Below are 16,585 nucleotides of genomic sequence, written 5' to 3'. Positions count from 1 at the left end.
GAAAAGATAGGACTCAAGTTAAAGGATTCTTTGAAATTCTGTTATTACTCATGTCCTTCATCTCAGGCTGTCAATCCCATCACACTTGGGAAAATCTATTTGGAAATAGGCTTTGATTTCATTCATAGGGTAACGGAAGATGTGGTGGGAGAATGCATTTTGTGAACATGAGCCCCTTTTTGATTTGAGTTGGTTCTGGAGTGGTAACCTTTCTTTCAGATGGTTATTGTAGGGCTTTTAAGGGGTTGCTTTAATCCTCAGTTGAATTGTATAGCTACTCATGAGAGTTCAACTTTATTTAAACCTTTTAAACCTTCTGTCTCCCTCAAATTCAAACACAAACCAGGTTCTACTTGCGCTCATTTTTCTGTCTTCATGGCTCAAAGTGTGAAGAAGTTTTTAGACTGCTTTGTAAAAATCCACCTTTATCATTTGATAATGCTCCCAAACCTTTCTGTGTTTCAGGAGACAGCTGTGCCCATTCAGAAACAGAGAACAACATTGTAAGTTGGAATGCTCTTATTTTGCCACCTGTCCCAGAGGGCTGTGCTGAAAAGACAACGTGGTCTCCACCTGGCATTCCTTTAGACAGCCTGACAGAGGTCCTTCAGCAGCCCCAGGAAACCTGAGGATGTGCAAACAGCCAGTCATTTTCCGACTTCAAGCCAGTAACTGCACAAAACAGGCCTGGGAGTGAACTGTGTGAAGGACCTTAATTCAGATCAGAGAAAATCATTATTTATTTTTTTGTAGTAGTAATGTCATATGAATGTATCTTAAAATGTGTGCCCTTTTATATTATTTATGCCTTAAATGTTTTCTTCCCCATTCCTTCCTCCCCCTCAGTAGGAAGCAACCTTGTTTTGCATAGTATTCAGTCACCTGGAGGGCCAAGGGGTCCTTCCATGTTTTCTAACAGCTACAGTGATAGCAAGAGCTCCTCATGCAAAGGATCCCATCTCTTGGCTGTTTTGGCTGAGAGGGAATGCAGGGGCCAATTGAAGGTTGCCACCAGCTGGGTTTTCAGGTAGAAAATGATCTTTTAATAGTGTATTCTCAGACTTTTTTTTTTTTTTTTTTTGAGATGGAGTCTTGCTCTGTCATCCAGGCTGGAGTGCAATGGCTTGATCTCGGCTCACTGTGACATCTGCCTCGCGAGTTCAAGCAATTCTCCCGCCTCAGTCTCCCGAGTAGCTGGGACTACAGGCATACAGGCACCTGCCACCACACCCGGCTAATTGTTTTGTATTTTTAGTAGAGACAAGGTTTCACCATGTTGGTCAGGCTGGTTTTGAACTCCTGACCTCAAGTGATCCACCGGCCTCCACCTCCCAAAGTGCTAGGATTACAGGCGTGAGCCACCACACCCGGCCTGTGTTACCAGACTTTCTGAGAACACTTTGAAGTCAACTGCAGTTGTGACCCGTGTTTATAATAGCAGACCTGGCTGGCGAATTTTACAAGAGTGCCTTCCACAGAAGTGGTGATGTGACCTGTTGACTTTCTATCTGCACGTGGGCACAAGTGATGTTCAGTTTGCTAGGCACTAGTCATGGTGTTGTGGATGTGGTGGAGTGTAAGGTCTTGATGAATTATGGCAGTATGCAGAAAAGAAACCAAGGCCAGAGAGACAAATAATGCCTAATGTCCCACTGCTTTAAAATTAATTTATCAAATGGCTACTGTGGGGCTCTCTTTGACCGTTTCTAGGAGTAGGAACAAAATAAGACATTAAGTGGTGGCTTGAAGAGAAAGATACACATTTTTAGAAGAAAGGGGAAGGCTGCAGGGAGCCCGTCTTGGTGGGAGCTCTGCAGTCTGTTGGATTCGCGTAGGAATATGCTCATGGTGCCCTGACGCTGAAGCTAGTCATCCCCCATCTCCAGCATAGGCAGCAGCCGGCAGGGGTGAGTGTCAGAAAAGACTTACGTTGGAAGAAAAGAGTTGTGTTTTTTTTTTCCTGAAATTTCCTGACACCTCTTTCAGAATGTCACCCTTGTAAACAGGCACCCAAAGCGTTGGTCAGCAGAGCTCCTGACCACGGCTGCCTTTGTGTGACAAGGACATTTGCAGCTGCCTTTGGAAGGCTCTTCACATTAAAAAGCAATAATTATATCAGTGTGTTTCATAGCTTGAGTCAAGCTTTCAAGGATCACTGCTCCTTTTTGCATTATGCATCCATTTGGGGAAAGAAACAGAAAATTATTCTCTTTATATAGAGTCAAGCAATTCCAGCAGAAGTGAAGAAATGTTAGTTTCCCAGAAATCGCAGTGAAATAGAATATAATACTATGTTAACCAACTTTCTGTATAAATGCATCAGTATTCCCTTACATATGTCTATATATTTTATAATAGAACTGTTAGTGAAAATGTGCTTGTTTAAGCTGGGTCACTATGCAAGAGTTACTTCCAGTAGAATGTAGTGAATGTAGTTCCCTAGTCAGATATTAGGGATGCTGTAGACCCAAGTTCTACATTCCAGATGTCCGTGCCTATAGTATACTGGATTTATTCTTCATGTTGCTTAGATGCAATTAGCTCTGGAGGGGGATAGCTGCATCCCTTATTTCTGGGACTAGCAAAGGACGAAGTCCCAGCGTGCAGAATATGAAAACATACCCTGTGTTAGCCAATCAAGTTACAGCAGTGCTGTCACAAAGGGAGTTTCAGAAAACAGGCGAGTCAATGTCCATAGACAGCCATTTTGATTCAGGAAACAGGTGTATTAGCATGAGCCTTAGGTCATGAACTGCTTTTAAAGATTGAGTTTGAATATGGGATCTGTCCACGAGGAAGAGAAAATGGCTTTACCTTTAGGACAATCTCATTGTGGACTGCTTTATTTATATTATTAGTAACGCTGTTTTAAGTGTTATTCTTTTTATTGTATTTTATTTATAAAAAATGCCTTTATATATTGAAATATATAAATATATATATACACACACACACATATATATATAAAAAATTGCCTTTATGTTTAGGCGGTATGAGTTCTCCCTAAGCGTGAGTTGGCTCTGAACTTTTCTCCCTGCACAGGCACCCAAACCTAATGTCACTTCACCAGGAAATGAGAGGGCATGGTACGGTGTGAGAGAGAGCACTAACGCGTGTTGAATAACTGCTGTGTACCAGGCACTGTGCTCGGTGCTTGTTACTGTTAACTCATTTAAACCTCACAACACATCTACAAAGTTGGCATTAAAATCCCCAAGTCACTCAGTGAGCCATGGGACCTGAATCCGAACCCAGTTTATCTGGAGCCATAATCTGGGCTCCTCCCATTTTTCCATCCTGCTTTCCACAAGCATGGCAGTTCACTCTTTGGATAGAACCAGTCCCGTTCCGTATGCTGTGATCTGTCCCTGCTGTGGAATTCCTCCAAGGCTCCAGTGCGGTAGCCGGAGAAGCTGCCCTCTGGCCTCTGTGGGCAGAGCTCCGCTTATGACTTCGTCTTCCAGGAGTCCACATTTCTCCCCTTGATGCACCCGTCTGCCACCTCCACCTGGAAATTTGAGCTTTACTGTGCTCAGTGATCAGGAAATTGGTCACGCCTCTTCATGTTCCTTCTCATCTAGAATTCTGTGTGATTGTTTTAGCGTTAAACTGCCCTGCTCCCACTGTATCATTTCACTATCTCCTTTTAATGTTTTTCTTTCAGTTTTGCACTGACAGTCTGGTGTCAGGTGCTGCCAGGGTGCAAGTGAAGTGGCAATGTTCTAAACCTTTTGAAGTGTTCTTAGCAAAAGCCTTTCTTTCTGGGTTTTGTTTTTGTCCAATGAGTCGATGAAGACTCAGTGCATCCATCTTGGACTGATGGTGCCACAGATCTCATTCCAGCTCCAGCACTGCCAGGACGTGAAGTTTATGATTGAATTTTACCTGTGTTGCTCTCTTTTAAAGTAATGACTTTGAGATGCATGCTTTGTATCATATTGAAAAGTATGTTTGATATTCCTTAAAGTTGTAATGTTGTGTGTGAAACTGTACATATTTTAAATGATGTAGCTTTGGCAGGTTTTATTTGGTTGACATGATTTTATATTAAAAGAGAACGCTGCTTTCATATAGCTTAGCCCCTGAAGGTGGGGCTACTCCCCGTTTGTACAACGCTGCTTATAGTTTGTGACTGGGGTCGGCGAATGTCTTACTCTGAAATTCTTTGGAGCCTCCACCCCTGTCCTGCCCTGAAACTCCCCTGTGCACACCCCTTCTGTTCTGGCTGCAGAGACCAAGGCCCCGAAGGAGCAGGATCTTGGGCAAGTGTTTTAGGGGAGGCTGAGAACATGCCTGAGCCTGGGGGGCGATGCGGAGGCAGGCCCAGCTCCTCTGGGCAGCTTTGCATTTGTTTGGAAGGAAGGGAGGTGGGTAGGAGAGGAGCTTGGAAGGATGAGGGGGAGCGGTCCTGCCTCACACATTGTTTATTTTTACCGTTAACCTAGGGCCACATTGTTATGAACTCCAGTATAGAAATTTAGCCTTGTGAAAAAGTGTTGTTTTACTGCCCTAAGAAGATACACATCTCTAGGCATCTCTGACTAGACAGCCAACAAAGTCTTTTGCATCGGGTGTGGCCCTTTTGTATTTTATTTCCTGTATTTAAATAAGCCTTCCTTACACCCTAGCCCCAGCGCTGAGAGCTTTGAGGGTAGCTGAAACCCCTTATCTAATAAAGTCTAACTCTGTGAGAACCACAGAACCTTCTTCAGTTTCTCAATTTTCTGTCTCCTTTCAGGCGCCACTTCCCTTGTGCTGGCGGGTCACCCGTTGGCTTTCTTGCCATTTCTTCTCATCTGTGTCTCCTGCAGAGGCGGCTTGGAGTCCCGAGTCTGCTAGTCAGTTGAACAGGCATTCATTTGTGTTTTCACCCAGATTGCAGACACACACACAAACACACACACACACACACTTGGAGCTAGTGAGTCATGCTGGCAGCTGACATTGTGACTCTGGAACGGCCCCCGTGTTCTGTGGGCCAGCTGCCCCAGCCTGGGGGCGGGAAGCTACATTTGCAGTACCTCCGCTCTGTGTCTTGTGGGCTGGGACTCCTGGAGTCGGGGCACTGCAGCGTCAGTGATGTTCTTAAGCTACGGTTGAGCGAAGGAACACACACCTACACACCTTGTTTGTCCCCACTGGCCACACCTGGGACCCAGCCATCAGCCTCTCTCTGCGGGAGTTGCAATGGAAATAGCCCTCTGTTGGCGTGGACATCAGCTCTGATTTATTTAGGAATTGCTCCATCCAGACTTTGTTCTGGAAGCAGCTAGCTTGCTCATACTTCTGTAGCACCACAGACGGTTCCCAGTACCATGGCTGTCACTTGCCCTCAGACACCCAGTGATCCTTCTCTCCCAATTGTGGGTCCTCCTCCTCGTCCTGCCACCTCTGTCTTCCACACGCTGGGCCAGGGCTTCTCTTGTAACCATGTCACTTAGGGCCTTACACCAGCTGGAAAGACTGGGTGTTAAGTGAAAGTGGTAGTTGGTGTCTTAGCTACGTTGGTTTTACGACCAAAGTCTGACAGAAGCGCTCTTCCCAAATCCCACCCGCCTTCCCTATGCCTGTTTGCATCTTCCTCTTTGGACCTCATGGTGTTGCAGTCACTGTGATGGTGACATTCACTGGAGCACTGGTTTCTTGTGCAGGATCCAAACCTGGGGTGGTGGTTGGTGTTTCAAGGCCTAGGAAAAGCGTATGTGGGCAAAGAACAGAGAGATGCTTTGGGAGTGTCCAGATGTTCCTAGAGCTCAAGAGAGACCAAGCGTCACCCTCAGCACCCAGCACTGGTCTCCTTGCATACGAGTCGTCTTTTTCTGGATACAGTCGTGCTTACCTGACTGCACCTCAGCATCTGCTCTGGAGCCCCTCTGTTGCTGCCTTTGCTCCCTGAGAGTGAAGTGGGAGAGGAAAGTTAGTGGCAACTCGCTTCCCTCACTTTCCTTTCCAGCTGGGGGAAAGCCCTAGCCCCCAGGATGATGGGTTCCACACTCACATGGGAACAAGCAGTTGACCAAGGCCTGTAGGAAGGAAGAGAAAAGGAACATGACTTGGCCAGCCCAGCAGAGATCCCAGGAGAACGGCCCTCTCCTTCCCAATGGGTCTGTACTAGGGCCTCAGCAACCCGGAAGGGGATGGCCCCAGGTGCCTGGGTTGGGGGTTTGAGCCCTGAATGGCAACATCTAGCACTGGGGAGAGGGTCAGAATTAAGGAAGAGCCTAGATTCTTCTCCCCCGGCACTGCTGCATCTCTTTTGGATAGCTCAGGGTCTGGCCACCCTGTGGGGTCAAGCAGCCCTTCCTTTCCCATTCCCACTCACAGGGGAAAGTCTCTGGGTGCCGGGCAGCATACTGGAACACCAGTAGAGAGGCCACCGTTGCCACCACCATTCCTGTGCCTGCTGCACCCAACACCGCTGGGTAGGAACTGAAGGGGGGGTCCGCTAGGAGGGGAGAGCACAGGTTACATGGTTTTGAGCCACTGCAGAACTTGGGCCACAGTGGCTTGTAGGGAACCACCAGGGTTCTGGAGAAGCGGTGCCCTGCTCATCCAGTTCCCCCTGCAGCTGACATGCGGGACCCAGAGAACCCAGAGATCAGGTCTCTCCCAAGGCACACGGCGCTCTGTCTGCCTAGTGCTGTGGGGTTTGACTCTCCTGCCAAATCCCGTTTCTGGTGCAGAAGGCAAAAGTCTGGTTATCTTGGTGGCTTGGGGCTGAAGGGAAGTATGCCATAAAATAAGGAATTCCCAGAATGGAGAGGGGGCAGCAGGAAGCCGAGAGCCTGCCTGTAGCCCTGGAGGGGAGACTGAGGCACAGAGTGGGCTCCTGTTCTTAGTCACCGGCACCTTTTCCTTCCTCTCTATTCTGATCACATGAATTAGGGTTCCTAACCCTCAGCCTGGAGCCTCCTGAGCCCCCCAGGGAGGGACGGGAAAGAGCCGTGGTGATTATCTGAGGGGAGAGTGGAGAAGAGGACGGGCTGGGGACGGGAGGATTCAGTAGGACGGGAGCAAATGAACAGAGGAGGGGATGCTCTGTGAAGAGGAAGATGAACCAGGGGCCAGTGCTTTGGAGGAAAGGTGGGTCCCTCCCTGGCATTAGCTGGCACCTGGTATCTTCACCTCAGAGGGATGTCCTGCAGTGTGGTGATTCAGAGCCAGGATGCGGAAGGCATAAAGGACCCCGGGGTCCAAGCCTCCCAGCCGCCGGCCTCGGCTCTCTGGCTCGATGTCACTAGCTGCCGTCTCCCACGCCCCAGCTCCTGGGCCCAGGGCACTGGCCTTCCGCTGCACCAGGAAGCCCGTCAGGTTCCCAGGGCCTGCGATGGCCCATTGAAGCTGCACCTCTCTCCGGTGCTTCCCGTAGGTCAGGCGGCTGATGGTGACGTTGGGAGGAGCTGGATATCCTGGGTGAGGGTGGGGACACAAAGAGGCACATGTATACCTACAGCCACGTGAGCTTGTGCCCCTAGATTTGCTCCTGTCGAGAGGCAGCCTGGCTGTGTGGAAAAGGCACTGGATTGGGGTCTGTGGACCTGAGAAGCCCTGTCTGGTCCCATCAGTTTTTTCGTGTATAAAGTGAAAGGGAGGCAATGCTGCCTGCATGGCGTTCTGTCTGCCACGAGTGTACCAGTCACGCACATGTTGCCCATCTAGCTCTTGAGTCCTGCCTATGCCCAAGGAAGCTCAAGTGCTCACATTTTGGAGTGGGGAATCCTTGTGCCTTTCCACTTAAAGCACTCTGTGATTGTTGGTCTCCCAGCCCCCACCTCACCACACACACACACTCGACCCCTCACTCACTCAGGACCTCCAGCAGCACGCTCCGACTGCTGTTACCCACAGCGTTGCGGGCCACGCATTGGTAGATGCCCCTGTGGTGTGCCGGGTCAGCATCGTAGATGCCCAGGCGCAGCTGGGCACCCTCAGGGTGCAGCATGAATCCTGAAGTGCCATGGTCCACCTGCTGTTGTTGAGGCCCCAGCCAGAGGAGCTGGGCAGGTGGTGTGCCCCCGCGGAGTGAGCACTCCAGCCAGGCCTCTCCCCCCTCCAACACTGACACGCGGGGCTCAGCCACGTCCAGCTGTGGGGCTTCTGCGGGGACAGAGAGGAAGAGGCTGGCTAGTGGGAGGGCCTGGGGACAAGGTGCTGGCCAGCATTGGAAGGGATGGAGAGGAGACGGAGCGGGAGTGCTGCAGAGTTGATAATGAGGCTTGTCTGGGGCCAGTCTGCTTTCTCTTCACATTCTCATTCTACGCCAAGTTCCTGTCGCAGTGTGCTCCAGGGCTTGCTGATATAGGATAAAATCAGCAGTGTTCCTCCCTGCTCCTTCCCTGCCCCACCCTAGCCTCGGCTCCTGCAGGCAGGGGCCCTGCCTTACTCGTCTCTGCATGAACAGCCCCTTCCAGCACCTGTCCTCCCTCCCACTAGTGGCCCCCACCTCCTGGCTGGCTCCAGGCGTAGCGCTGGGCCCATAGCAGGCGCTCAGATTTTATGGACTGACTTATTAAAGACCCAGACTCTCAGGTGTCAATGAATCTCCTACGATGGAATTTCCGGTCCTGAGACTGAGTAATAGGGAAGGAAATATTTGGGGTTGAGGCCTCCCTAGAGCGCTGAGAACATGCTAGTTACCAAGCCTTTGGAGACCAAGAAGTAAACCATTCTGTGAGAACTGTTGTATGTGACAGCTTCTCTGTTTGCTTTTCTTACATTTTTTTTTTACTTTGATATGTAATTCTTTTTTCCTGGTTGCAGTAAATAGACTGGCAGAGCCAGATGAAGACAAGGAGGAACCAGACCAAAACCAGAGTAAGAGAGGTAAAGAACTGACTTTGGAAACATTAATGCAAATCAACAGTATAATCAGGCATCTCACGCAAATCCATGTAAATGAAGACTATGCAATTGACATTTCCACGTCACCTAGATCAGTGCTATCCAATATTGTAGTGACCAGCCACGTCAATATGGGAACTTGAAATGTGGCCAGGCCAGATTGAGATGTGCAGTAATTGTATATATACCAGATTTTAAAGATAAGATGTCAAATATCTAGTTAATAATTTTTATGATTACATGTTGAAATGATAACATATTGGATATATTGAGTTAACTAAAGTGTTTCACTTGTTTCTTCTCCTTTTTAAATGTAGCTGCTAGAATATTTTAGATCACATATATAGCTCACATTATATTTTTATTATACAACTCTGACCTAGCCTAACCCCCTCATTTTTATGGATCAAAGAAAACTTGAGTCCCTGGGAGCTTAGCTCCTCCCTACCTCCTAGCTTCTCCGTCCTCATTGACTCGCTTTCCATGCCAGCACAGCCACCCCCCAAGATCTCTTTCTTCTGGTTCCAAAGGGTTGCTCCTCCTGTCCCAGTCCCAGAACAAACTCGCTAGCCCCTACTCACCCAGCTGGAGGTGGCAGTGGGGGTCAGGGGTCCTGAGCAGGTGAGTGCCCCGGCAGGTGAACTCTCTGCCAGCCAGATCTTCCTGCGCCTGCAGGAGGTGAACGGCCGTCGAGGAGCTGCTGCTGCCCAGGGGCTGCTGCTGTTCGTCAAGCCAGCTCAGCGTGGCGGGGGGCTCGCCGCCAGGCCACTCACAGCTCAGCATGATGAACTGGTGCCCCACTGTGGTTGTGCTCCAGCAGGTGGGCCTCCCGAGAGGCTCCCCTGGAAAGAATGATGGCTCAGCATGGCCCTGTGGAAGGAGGAAGGGCTTGGCACATCCGCCCTATCCCCTTTCCTTCATTTGTTCCTTCACTCCCTCCTTCCTTCATCACTTTGTCACTCACTCATTCACACACTCATCATTTATTGATGGCTGATCATGTGCCAGGGAAATGGTGGGAACAGACATTAAACAATTATTATGATTTAATGTGTGCTAGAATATAGACAGAAAGACAAACTCTCTGGGGCTTCCAGAAAGAGGACAGGATGGGCCGGGCGTGGTGGCTCACGCCTGTAATCCCAGCACTTTGGGGGGCCGAGACGGGGGGATCACGAGGTCAGGAGATCGAGACCATCCTGGCTAACACGGTGAAACCCCGTCTACTACAAAATACAAAAAACTAGCCGGGCGAGGTGGCGGGCGCCTGTAGTCCCAGCTACTCGGGAGGCTGAGGCAGGAGAATGGCGGGAACCCGGGAGGCGGAGCTTGCAGTGAGCTGAGATCCGGCCACTGCACTCCAGCCTGGGTGGCAGAGCGAGACTCCCTCTCAAAAAAAAAAAAAAAAGAGGCCAGGATGACCTCTGAGCTCTGTCTTGGCTGATGGCTGGGGGTTCTCTCTGCACACTTGGCATAGAGAATGCTGAAGGCAAATCTCAAGCCCAGCATGTGTCAGAGCGGTAGAGGCGCAGTGTAGGGGCAATGAGAAGCTGCTGACCCTGCAGGCAGGGACAGTGGGGAGGTGGCAGGGCTCCAAGGCCGAAGTGAGGGGGACAGAGCACAGTGTGGATGGGAAAGATGGGAGATGGGGACGGACAGCTGAGTGCCGCCCACCTGCTTGTTACGTGGCGTGTTTTGGAGCCTGCAGTCTGGAGCGCCACCCAGATCCCAGGCCCCCCGGCTCTCCCCTGACCTCTACCCACACTCTGCCTGGAATGTCAGAGCCCTGGGGTCCCTGTGTCCACTCACAGAGCGTGACTGTGCAGAGGGCAGGCGGTGCCAGGGCTGGGTGCCAGCCAGTGCAGGTGAAGACGCTGCCACTGGAGAGCTGGGCGGCTGCATGACTCCAGGTGACGTTGCTGGGGGCAGTAGGGCCAGGTCCCTGGGGTCCTTCCCACTGCAGCTGGGCATGCGGAAGCCCCCCAGGCCAGGCGCAGAGCAGAGTCACAGCCCCGGGGCTGGGATGCACTGCACAGGAGGGCTGTCCCTCAGGGGGATCTGGATGGGGAAGTGAGTGAGGCTGGGGCAGGTTCCACTGCCAGTGCCCTGCAGGCCCCAGGCCAGGCAGGGGAGTCCGGAGGCGAGGGGTGTCAATGGGTAGAGGAGGAGGGAGAAGTGGGTCAGGGGAAAGATCGAGTCTCTCTGAGGGGCTGGTGAGGAACAGGCTGAGCTCTCAGGTGAGGGGTGGGAGGTTACCAAGTGTACAGGAGTTTAGAGTCCCCAAGGAATCCCAGAGGCCCCATGGAAGACCCCATCTCCCATTCTCGTCTTTGCCCCTGGGCACCCAGGAGCCAGCACACCTTGCCTCACTGCCATCGCCCTTCTCTGTGCCTCAGTTCGGTCCGCAGGGCCATGGGAATAATCACTTAGTGGTGGGAGGCTAGTAGTGTCGGTAGCTTCCCCGCTTCCCTTCCCCTCCCCATAGTTTTCTTATCCTCTTTCCCTGCCCTCCAACTCCACTCGGTCAGAGACATCCCTTCAACAAGGGCAACTTTGGCATGCCTCTCCACGGGGCAGCTGGGTCTGCCTGAGAACAGGCCCACAAAGGCTCCAGCGTGAGTTGTCCCCAGGCCAGGTCTGGGCGTCACCCGACCCCACACTCACAGTAGATGGTGAGCTGGACAGTAGTCTGGGTGCGGGAGTCCAGGTAGCTGTTGTGGGCCAGGCAGGTGTACAGACCCGTGTGGACACGGCCTGCTCTGGCGATGATGTAGGTAGGCCCCGTGTGGACTTGCGTGTGGTCATGGAGCCACACGTAGTGACTAGGCGGGTTGGAGGCGGCCAGGCAACTCAGGGTCACCTCTTCCCTCTCACTGGCCCAGAAGCCCTCCTCAGCGAGTCCCAGTGGCTCCACGGTGATCACAGGCTTGTCAGGACCATCTGGAGGGCAAGGAAGGCCAGTTACACCTCCCCAACGTCATTCCTTCATTCATGCACATGCTCATCTCTGAATGTATGCATCAATCCTGGGGACATGTAGTATGCTCCGGCCTGTGTCCACCCTGAGGCTAGGCCCTCCTGGAGCTCAGAGTCCAGGGACCATGGGCAAGTCCAGGGTGCTCAGGGCTTATGTGTGGAGGTGAGCGCCCTGGGCTGTGGGCGCTTCCTCGAGGGACTCCTGGGTTGGGCCAAGGTGGGGCAGAAGAGAGGAAGGAGACCAGTGCTCCCCATGCGCCTAAGACTGAGGGGCTCTTGGAAGCAGAGAGGTAGCCACTGTAGACTGCAGGAGTCAGATACCACAGTGGGATGATGCCCTGAGCCCGATCCCAGCAGCCGCCTCCTTTCACTTCCTTGGACTCCACCTTCCCCTGTCTCCTGCGTTCCAAGCTCGGGGTCACCATCTTCGAAGCTCTCCCTGACTCCCAAGGAGTTCTGAATTCTCTGCCTGCTTCCAGTCTGCTCCTGCCTCTTTCTCAAGAACTCTCCTGCTCACCTGCCTCCTCAACAGTCCTCAGTTCCCAATTTCCACAAACCGCCACCGTGAAGACCAATCAATAGGACGCTATTCGTCCTTGCTCCTTAAAACATCTAAGACCAGCACTGTCCAATAGGCGGATGCCAGCCACAGATTTTTTTTTTTTTTTTAACATTTTCTAGTAGCCAAATCTTAAGTAAAAATGACCAAACCCAATCAAGCAAAAAACAAAAACCACCAACAGGTGTTTTACTATTTAACCAAATATATCCAGAATGTTATTTCAATATATAATCAATATAAAAGTTACGGATGAGGTATTTTACATTCTTTCTTTTGGAATAAATCTTCAAAATCAAGTGTGCCTTCCATGCATACAACACAGCTCAGTTTGGATTGGCTCCATTTCAAGTGACTGAAGATATACATGCGTGGCTGCCGTGTGGGCCAGCGAGCTCTAGGCCACCCCGGCCTTCATCTTTCCCCCAGGGCTCCTGATTTCTAACTTCAGGCTTGCTGCCCTCTCCTCCCACTGTGGCCCCACCCCCTCTCTTCTCAGGGTCCCGCTGGTTTCTGAGAGCCCTCCAGGCTCCACCTAAAGGCAGACTTTCCAGGCCGCCAGTGAAATCGCGAGCGAGATTGTAAGCATGAATGTATGCACGTTTTCCTGGAAAAGGGTGTCTGTGACCTTAAAAAGGCTAACAGCCCGGAACTAGCGCTGCCCTGGACCCCAGGGGCACAGCACCCCGTGACTCTTGCCTGCTGAAGGCTTTTAGAGGGCGGAACACTCCCGCAGAGGAGGAATGTGGAGGGTTCTGAGGTGTGGAACCTGAGTGTGGATGGGGAGGTGAGTGTGAGCCCTGAGAGCACCCCCACCACAGTCTGACTCACAAATGACGTCCAGGAAGGCCCCGTCACTGCTCAGCCTGTTCACGGAGTTGCGAGCACTGCACATGTACCAGCCTAGGTGCGTCCGGTTGACAGGGTCCAGCCGGAATAGTGGCTCAGTGACCCCCACCAGGGCCTCTCCAAGGCCTTGGGATGCCTGATGCTGCCAGGCAAAGGTCACAGGCTCTGTGCCCTCCCGCACTGCACACGTGGCCACCACGGAGGCTCCCTCCACAGGGGACGGGTTACTCAGTCGCACTTGAGGCTTAGACACTGGCACTGGCCAGAGGAGGGAGAGGCCCGCCGTGTTATTACAGACCCAGGACATGCCCAGCTGTGTCCGGCACCCCCACCCCTGCTGGCTGGGGACTTACCTGCCCACCCACCCTGACCATCCCGTCCTCATCACCCCGGCTTTCCTCAGTCCCTGGAGTGGGGCGCCCTTTAGAACCTGGACCCCCCCACACACACACAGGGAATGGGCAGCACACATGCAGAGACATCCAAAGCAGCCCGCGGACCGGCTGCAGCCGGGGCCAGGCCTCACCCAGCACAGCCAGCGTGAGGTGGGAGTAGGCAGTGTGGAGCTGGCCACCAGCCATGTGCAGAACCTGGCACAGGAAGTGGCCACGGGCACCCTCTCGAAGTTCCCCCAGCACCAGGCTGCCGTTCCTCAGACTCACGACTCCCAGAGCCGAGGCGATGGCCTCCACCTTGGACATGGCTCCATCGGTGACAGCAACAGGCCGGGGAACCAGGGAGCCCAGCGGGGTGAAGCTCCAGAGGACCAGCAGTGGGGCAGGCCCAGAGCCACAGGCCAGCTCCACGGAGCCACCTCGCACTCCCTGGACAGACACCACCTCCTCTGCAGGGGCCTCGGGAGTCGGGTGGGGCTGGCCTGAGGAGAGAAGGGGCATAGCAGGACTTCTGGGCTGCTCTGGGCTCTCCTGCACGCCCTGCCTTGCCTGGGGCCTCTCTTTTTGGTTCTGCAGTCCCGAGTGGCCCAGGCAGGGTTCAGGAAGACCACATAAAAGCTTTTCTGGAGTTGGTGGGTAAGAGACAGTTTCTGCGGGAGCCTCCGGGTGTCCTGCTTGGAGGCACTGAAGGAGGGGTTGCCTGAAGTCAGAGAATGGACTGGAGCAGAGATCCCCACTCCTCATGGGCCACTAGACTATTCAAAAGGCAGATTCGTGGGCGTCACCCCAGACTATGGGGTCGGGCACCCGCGGTGGTGGTGAGGGGCTGGGGCCCAGGAATCCACATTTGTAACAAGCTCCCCAAGATGAGGCTGATGATCAGTCCTGTGACGACGGTGACCCTGCTGGCAGCTTGGGGTTTGGAGTTCCCTGTGTAAGGATTCCAGGAGGATCCCTGGGCTCATCCCACCCTGTTCCAGTCGCATTGCAGCAAGGGGAAGAGGACACCGCCCGCATCAGCCCATCCAGCGTTCATTCAGCTAAGCATAGAGTGCTGGGGTCACAAGGACAAATGAACCCCCCATCCCTGCTCTCATGGAGCTCTCAGTCCGTCAGGGACCAGCCATTAAGTAGTTCCTGTGGAGTAAGTCACTCAACAGGTATTCTTGGCTCAGGGCCCAGCCCTCAACCGCAGCCTAAGCCCAAGTACCATGTTCCCCGCTGTCCCCTCACATGCGGTCAGGGTGGGCCTCATGCCATAAAGTGCTGAGGGCCTCAGCAAATTTGCATGAAAATAAGTGCCTGGGGCCGGGCTCAGTGGCTCACACCTGTAATCCCAGCACTCTGGGAGGCTGAGGTGGGCGGATCACCTGAAGTCAGGAGTTTGAGACCAGCCTGGCCAACATAGCAAAACCCCGGCTCTACTAAAAATACAAAAATTAGCTGGGCACGGTGGCACACACCTGTAATCCCAGCTACTTGGGAGGCTGAGGCTGGAGAATCGCTTGAACCCAGGAGGCAGAGGTTGCAGTGAGCCAAGATCACACCACAGCACTCCAACCTAAGTGACAGAGCAAGATTCCGTCTCAAAAAAAGAGAAAAAAAAAAAAAAAAAGAATAAAAATACGTAACCTGGAAACCAATTTCTTCCAACCCCATGGACATTGCTTTGGCCTGAGATGCCAGCATCTCTCACCTGGATTACGGCCATGATCTCCTGATTGCCCTAATCCCCCTCAAAAACCGGCAACTTTCTGAAACCTAGATCTGACTATGCCACTCCTAAGCTTACCACCTCACGGTGGCTCTCAGGATAACTCCAGCTTCTCAAGGTAAAGCAGAGTGCTATCACTTACATGGCACATAGTAGTCACTCAGTGAACGCTAGTTAAATGTCTAGCGGATGAATGACTGAATGGACTTCATGCAATGGCTACACAAGTGCAAAAGGAGGATCCCTCAGAAAGAGGCAGGAATAGTGGGATGGGAGTGGGAAATGAACCCCCGGGGGGATCTGAGTATCACTCACCTGAGGCCCTCAGGTGCAGAAGGCAGAGGCGTATCAGCAGCAGGAGGCTGACTGGGTCGTGCTGGGCCCTCTGACCCACCATGGCCCCATCTCCCTGGTGGCCACCCACCTGAGGCTCCTGCCTGACTTGTAGGCCCCTTCTACCCAGAGCAGAGCCCAGCCCTGGGAGGATGGTGGTCTGGCTCAGGTTGCCAACTTCAGCCCTGCCCATGCCTCTACCCCTGCTCTCCTGTTACTCTCAGTGCCTCGATGACTCGTGAATTATTTACGAGATGATTCACTCCATCCGTAATGCAGAGTTGGGGAGGGCAGGACGTGGCTGGGGCAGACCCAGAGGAGAGGACCACGAGCTCCCTGCATTTTCACTCGAAGGATATTGTAAAATTAGAGTCACTGAACAGAGTTGAGAAAGACCCCAAAACTCTTCTGGTCCAATCACCTGCCCCACACAGGACTCCCGAACACAGGGATTGGGATAATAACACCTTGTTTGTTGTAAAGAGTATATTATGAATATCAAACGACAAGACTTAAATTAACACACGGGGGGCTTTTGGGGTGCGGAAATGTGCTGTTCGTTGAGTTGAGTGACAGTTACAGTTCCTCAAGTTGTACATTTATTTTTTATGTACTTTACAAATCTTTGGTATAATTCATGCACCCAGATGTGTTTGATATCATTCATGCCTGTCCACGTATGCGCTCATGCACACACGCAGGTGAACAGCATGCAGTAGGTGCACCATTCATGCTCCTGGCTAGATTTGAAATATCAAGTCTGGACCCCGGAGCTGGACTGGAGCCCAGCATTCCTGCTGTCCAGAACTCTCTGAATTCTCCCTCTCTCTAGCTCTCCGAGGATATCCTGTTGTCTAGCTGTCTCTGAATGACAGCCCGAGAAGGGGTCAGATTTTTCCATCCTCTGGTGGCAGGGTT

The 16,585-nt window shown here is 52.3% G+C and overlaps 2 protein-coding genes across 8 annotated transcripts in view; one reads left to right on the top strand and one right to left on the bottom strand.

The window, feature by feature from the left end:
• CDON (cell adhesion associated, oncogene regulated) overlaps positions 1-4,685 on the top strand; it is a 241,430-nt gene extending 236,745 nt beyond the window's left edge. For all 7 annotated transcript variants that reach the window (XM_038004852.2, XM_073022154.1, XM_073022155.1 and 4 more), the window contains exon 20: positions 466-4,685. In XM_038004852.2, the coding sequence (XP_037860780.2) occupies positions 466-629 (164 nt within the window). In that variant the 3' untranslated portion in view covers positions 630-4,685. The remainder of the gene's footprint in view (positions 1-465) is intronic.
• A 511-nt stretch (positions 4,686-5,196) lies between these two features.
• VSIG10L2 (V-set and immunoglobulin domain containing 10 like 2) lies at positions 5,197-15,844 on the bottom strand. The gene is made up of 12 exons (XM_038004855.2): positions 15,650-15,844; positions 13,752-14,102; positions 13,208-13,483; positions 11,506-11,781; positions 10,651-10,899; positions 9,423-9,683; positions 7,807-8,097; positions 7,113-7,409; positions 6,323-6,445; positions 5,999-6,023; positions 5,840-5,892; positions 5,197-5,687 (listed from the first exon to the last, which is right to left on the bottom strand). The coding sequence occupies exons 1-12, from the start codon at positions 15,729-15,731 to the stop codon at positions 5,593-5,595; spliced, it is 2,379 nt and encodes a 792-aa protein (XP_037860783.2). The 5' UTR covers positions 15,732-15,844; the 3' UTR covers positions 5,197-5,592.
• Positions 15,845-16,585: the final 741 nt, after the last annotated feature.

The sequence above is a fragment of the Chlorocebus sabaeus genome, chromosome 1 (assembly GCF_047675955.1).
Source record: "Chlorocebus sabaeus isolate Y175 chromosome 1, mChlSab1.0.hap1, whole genome shotgun sequence".
NCBI lineage: Eukaryota > Metazoa > Chordata > Mammalia > Primates > Cercopithecidae > Chlorocebus > Chlorocebus sabaeus.
This window is presented reverse-complemented; position numbering and strand designations above follow the sequence as displayed.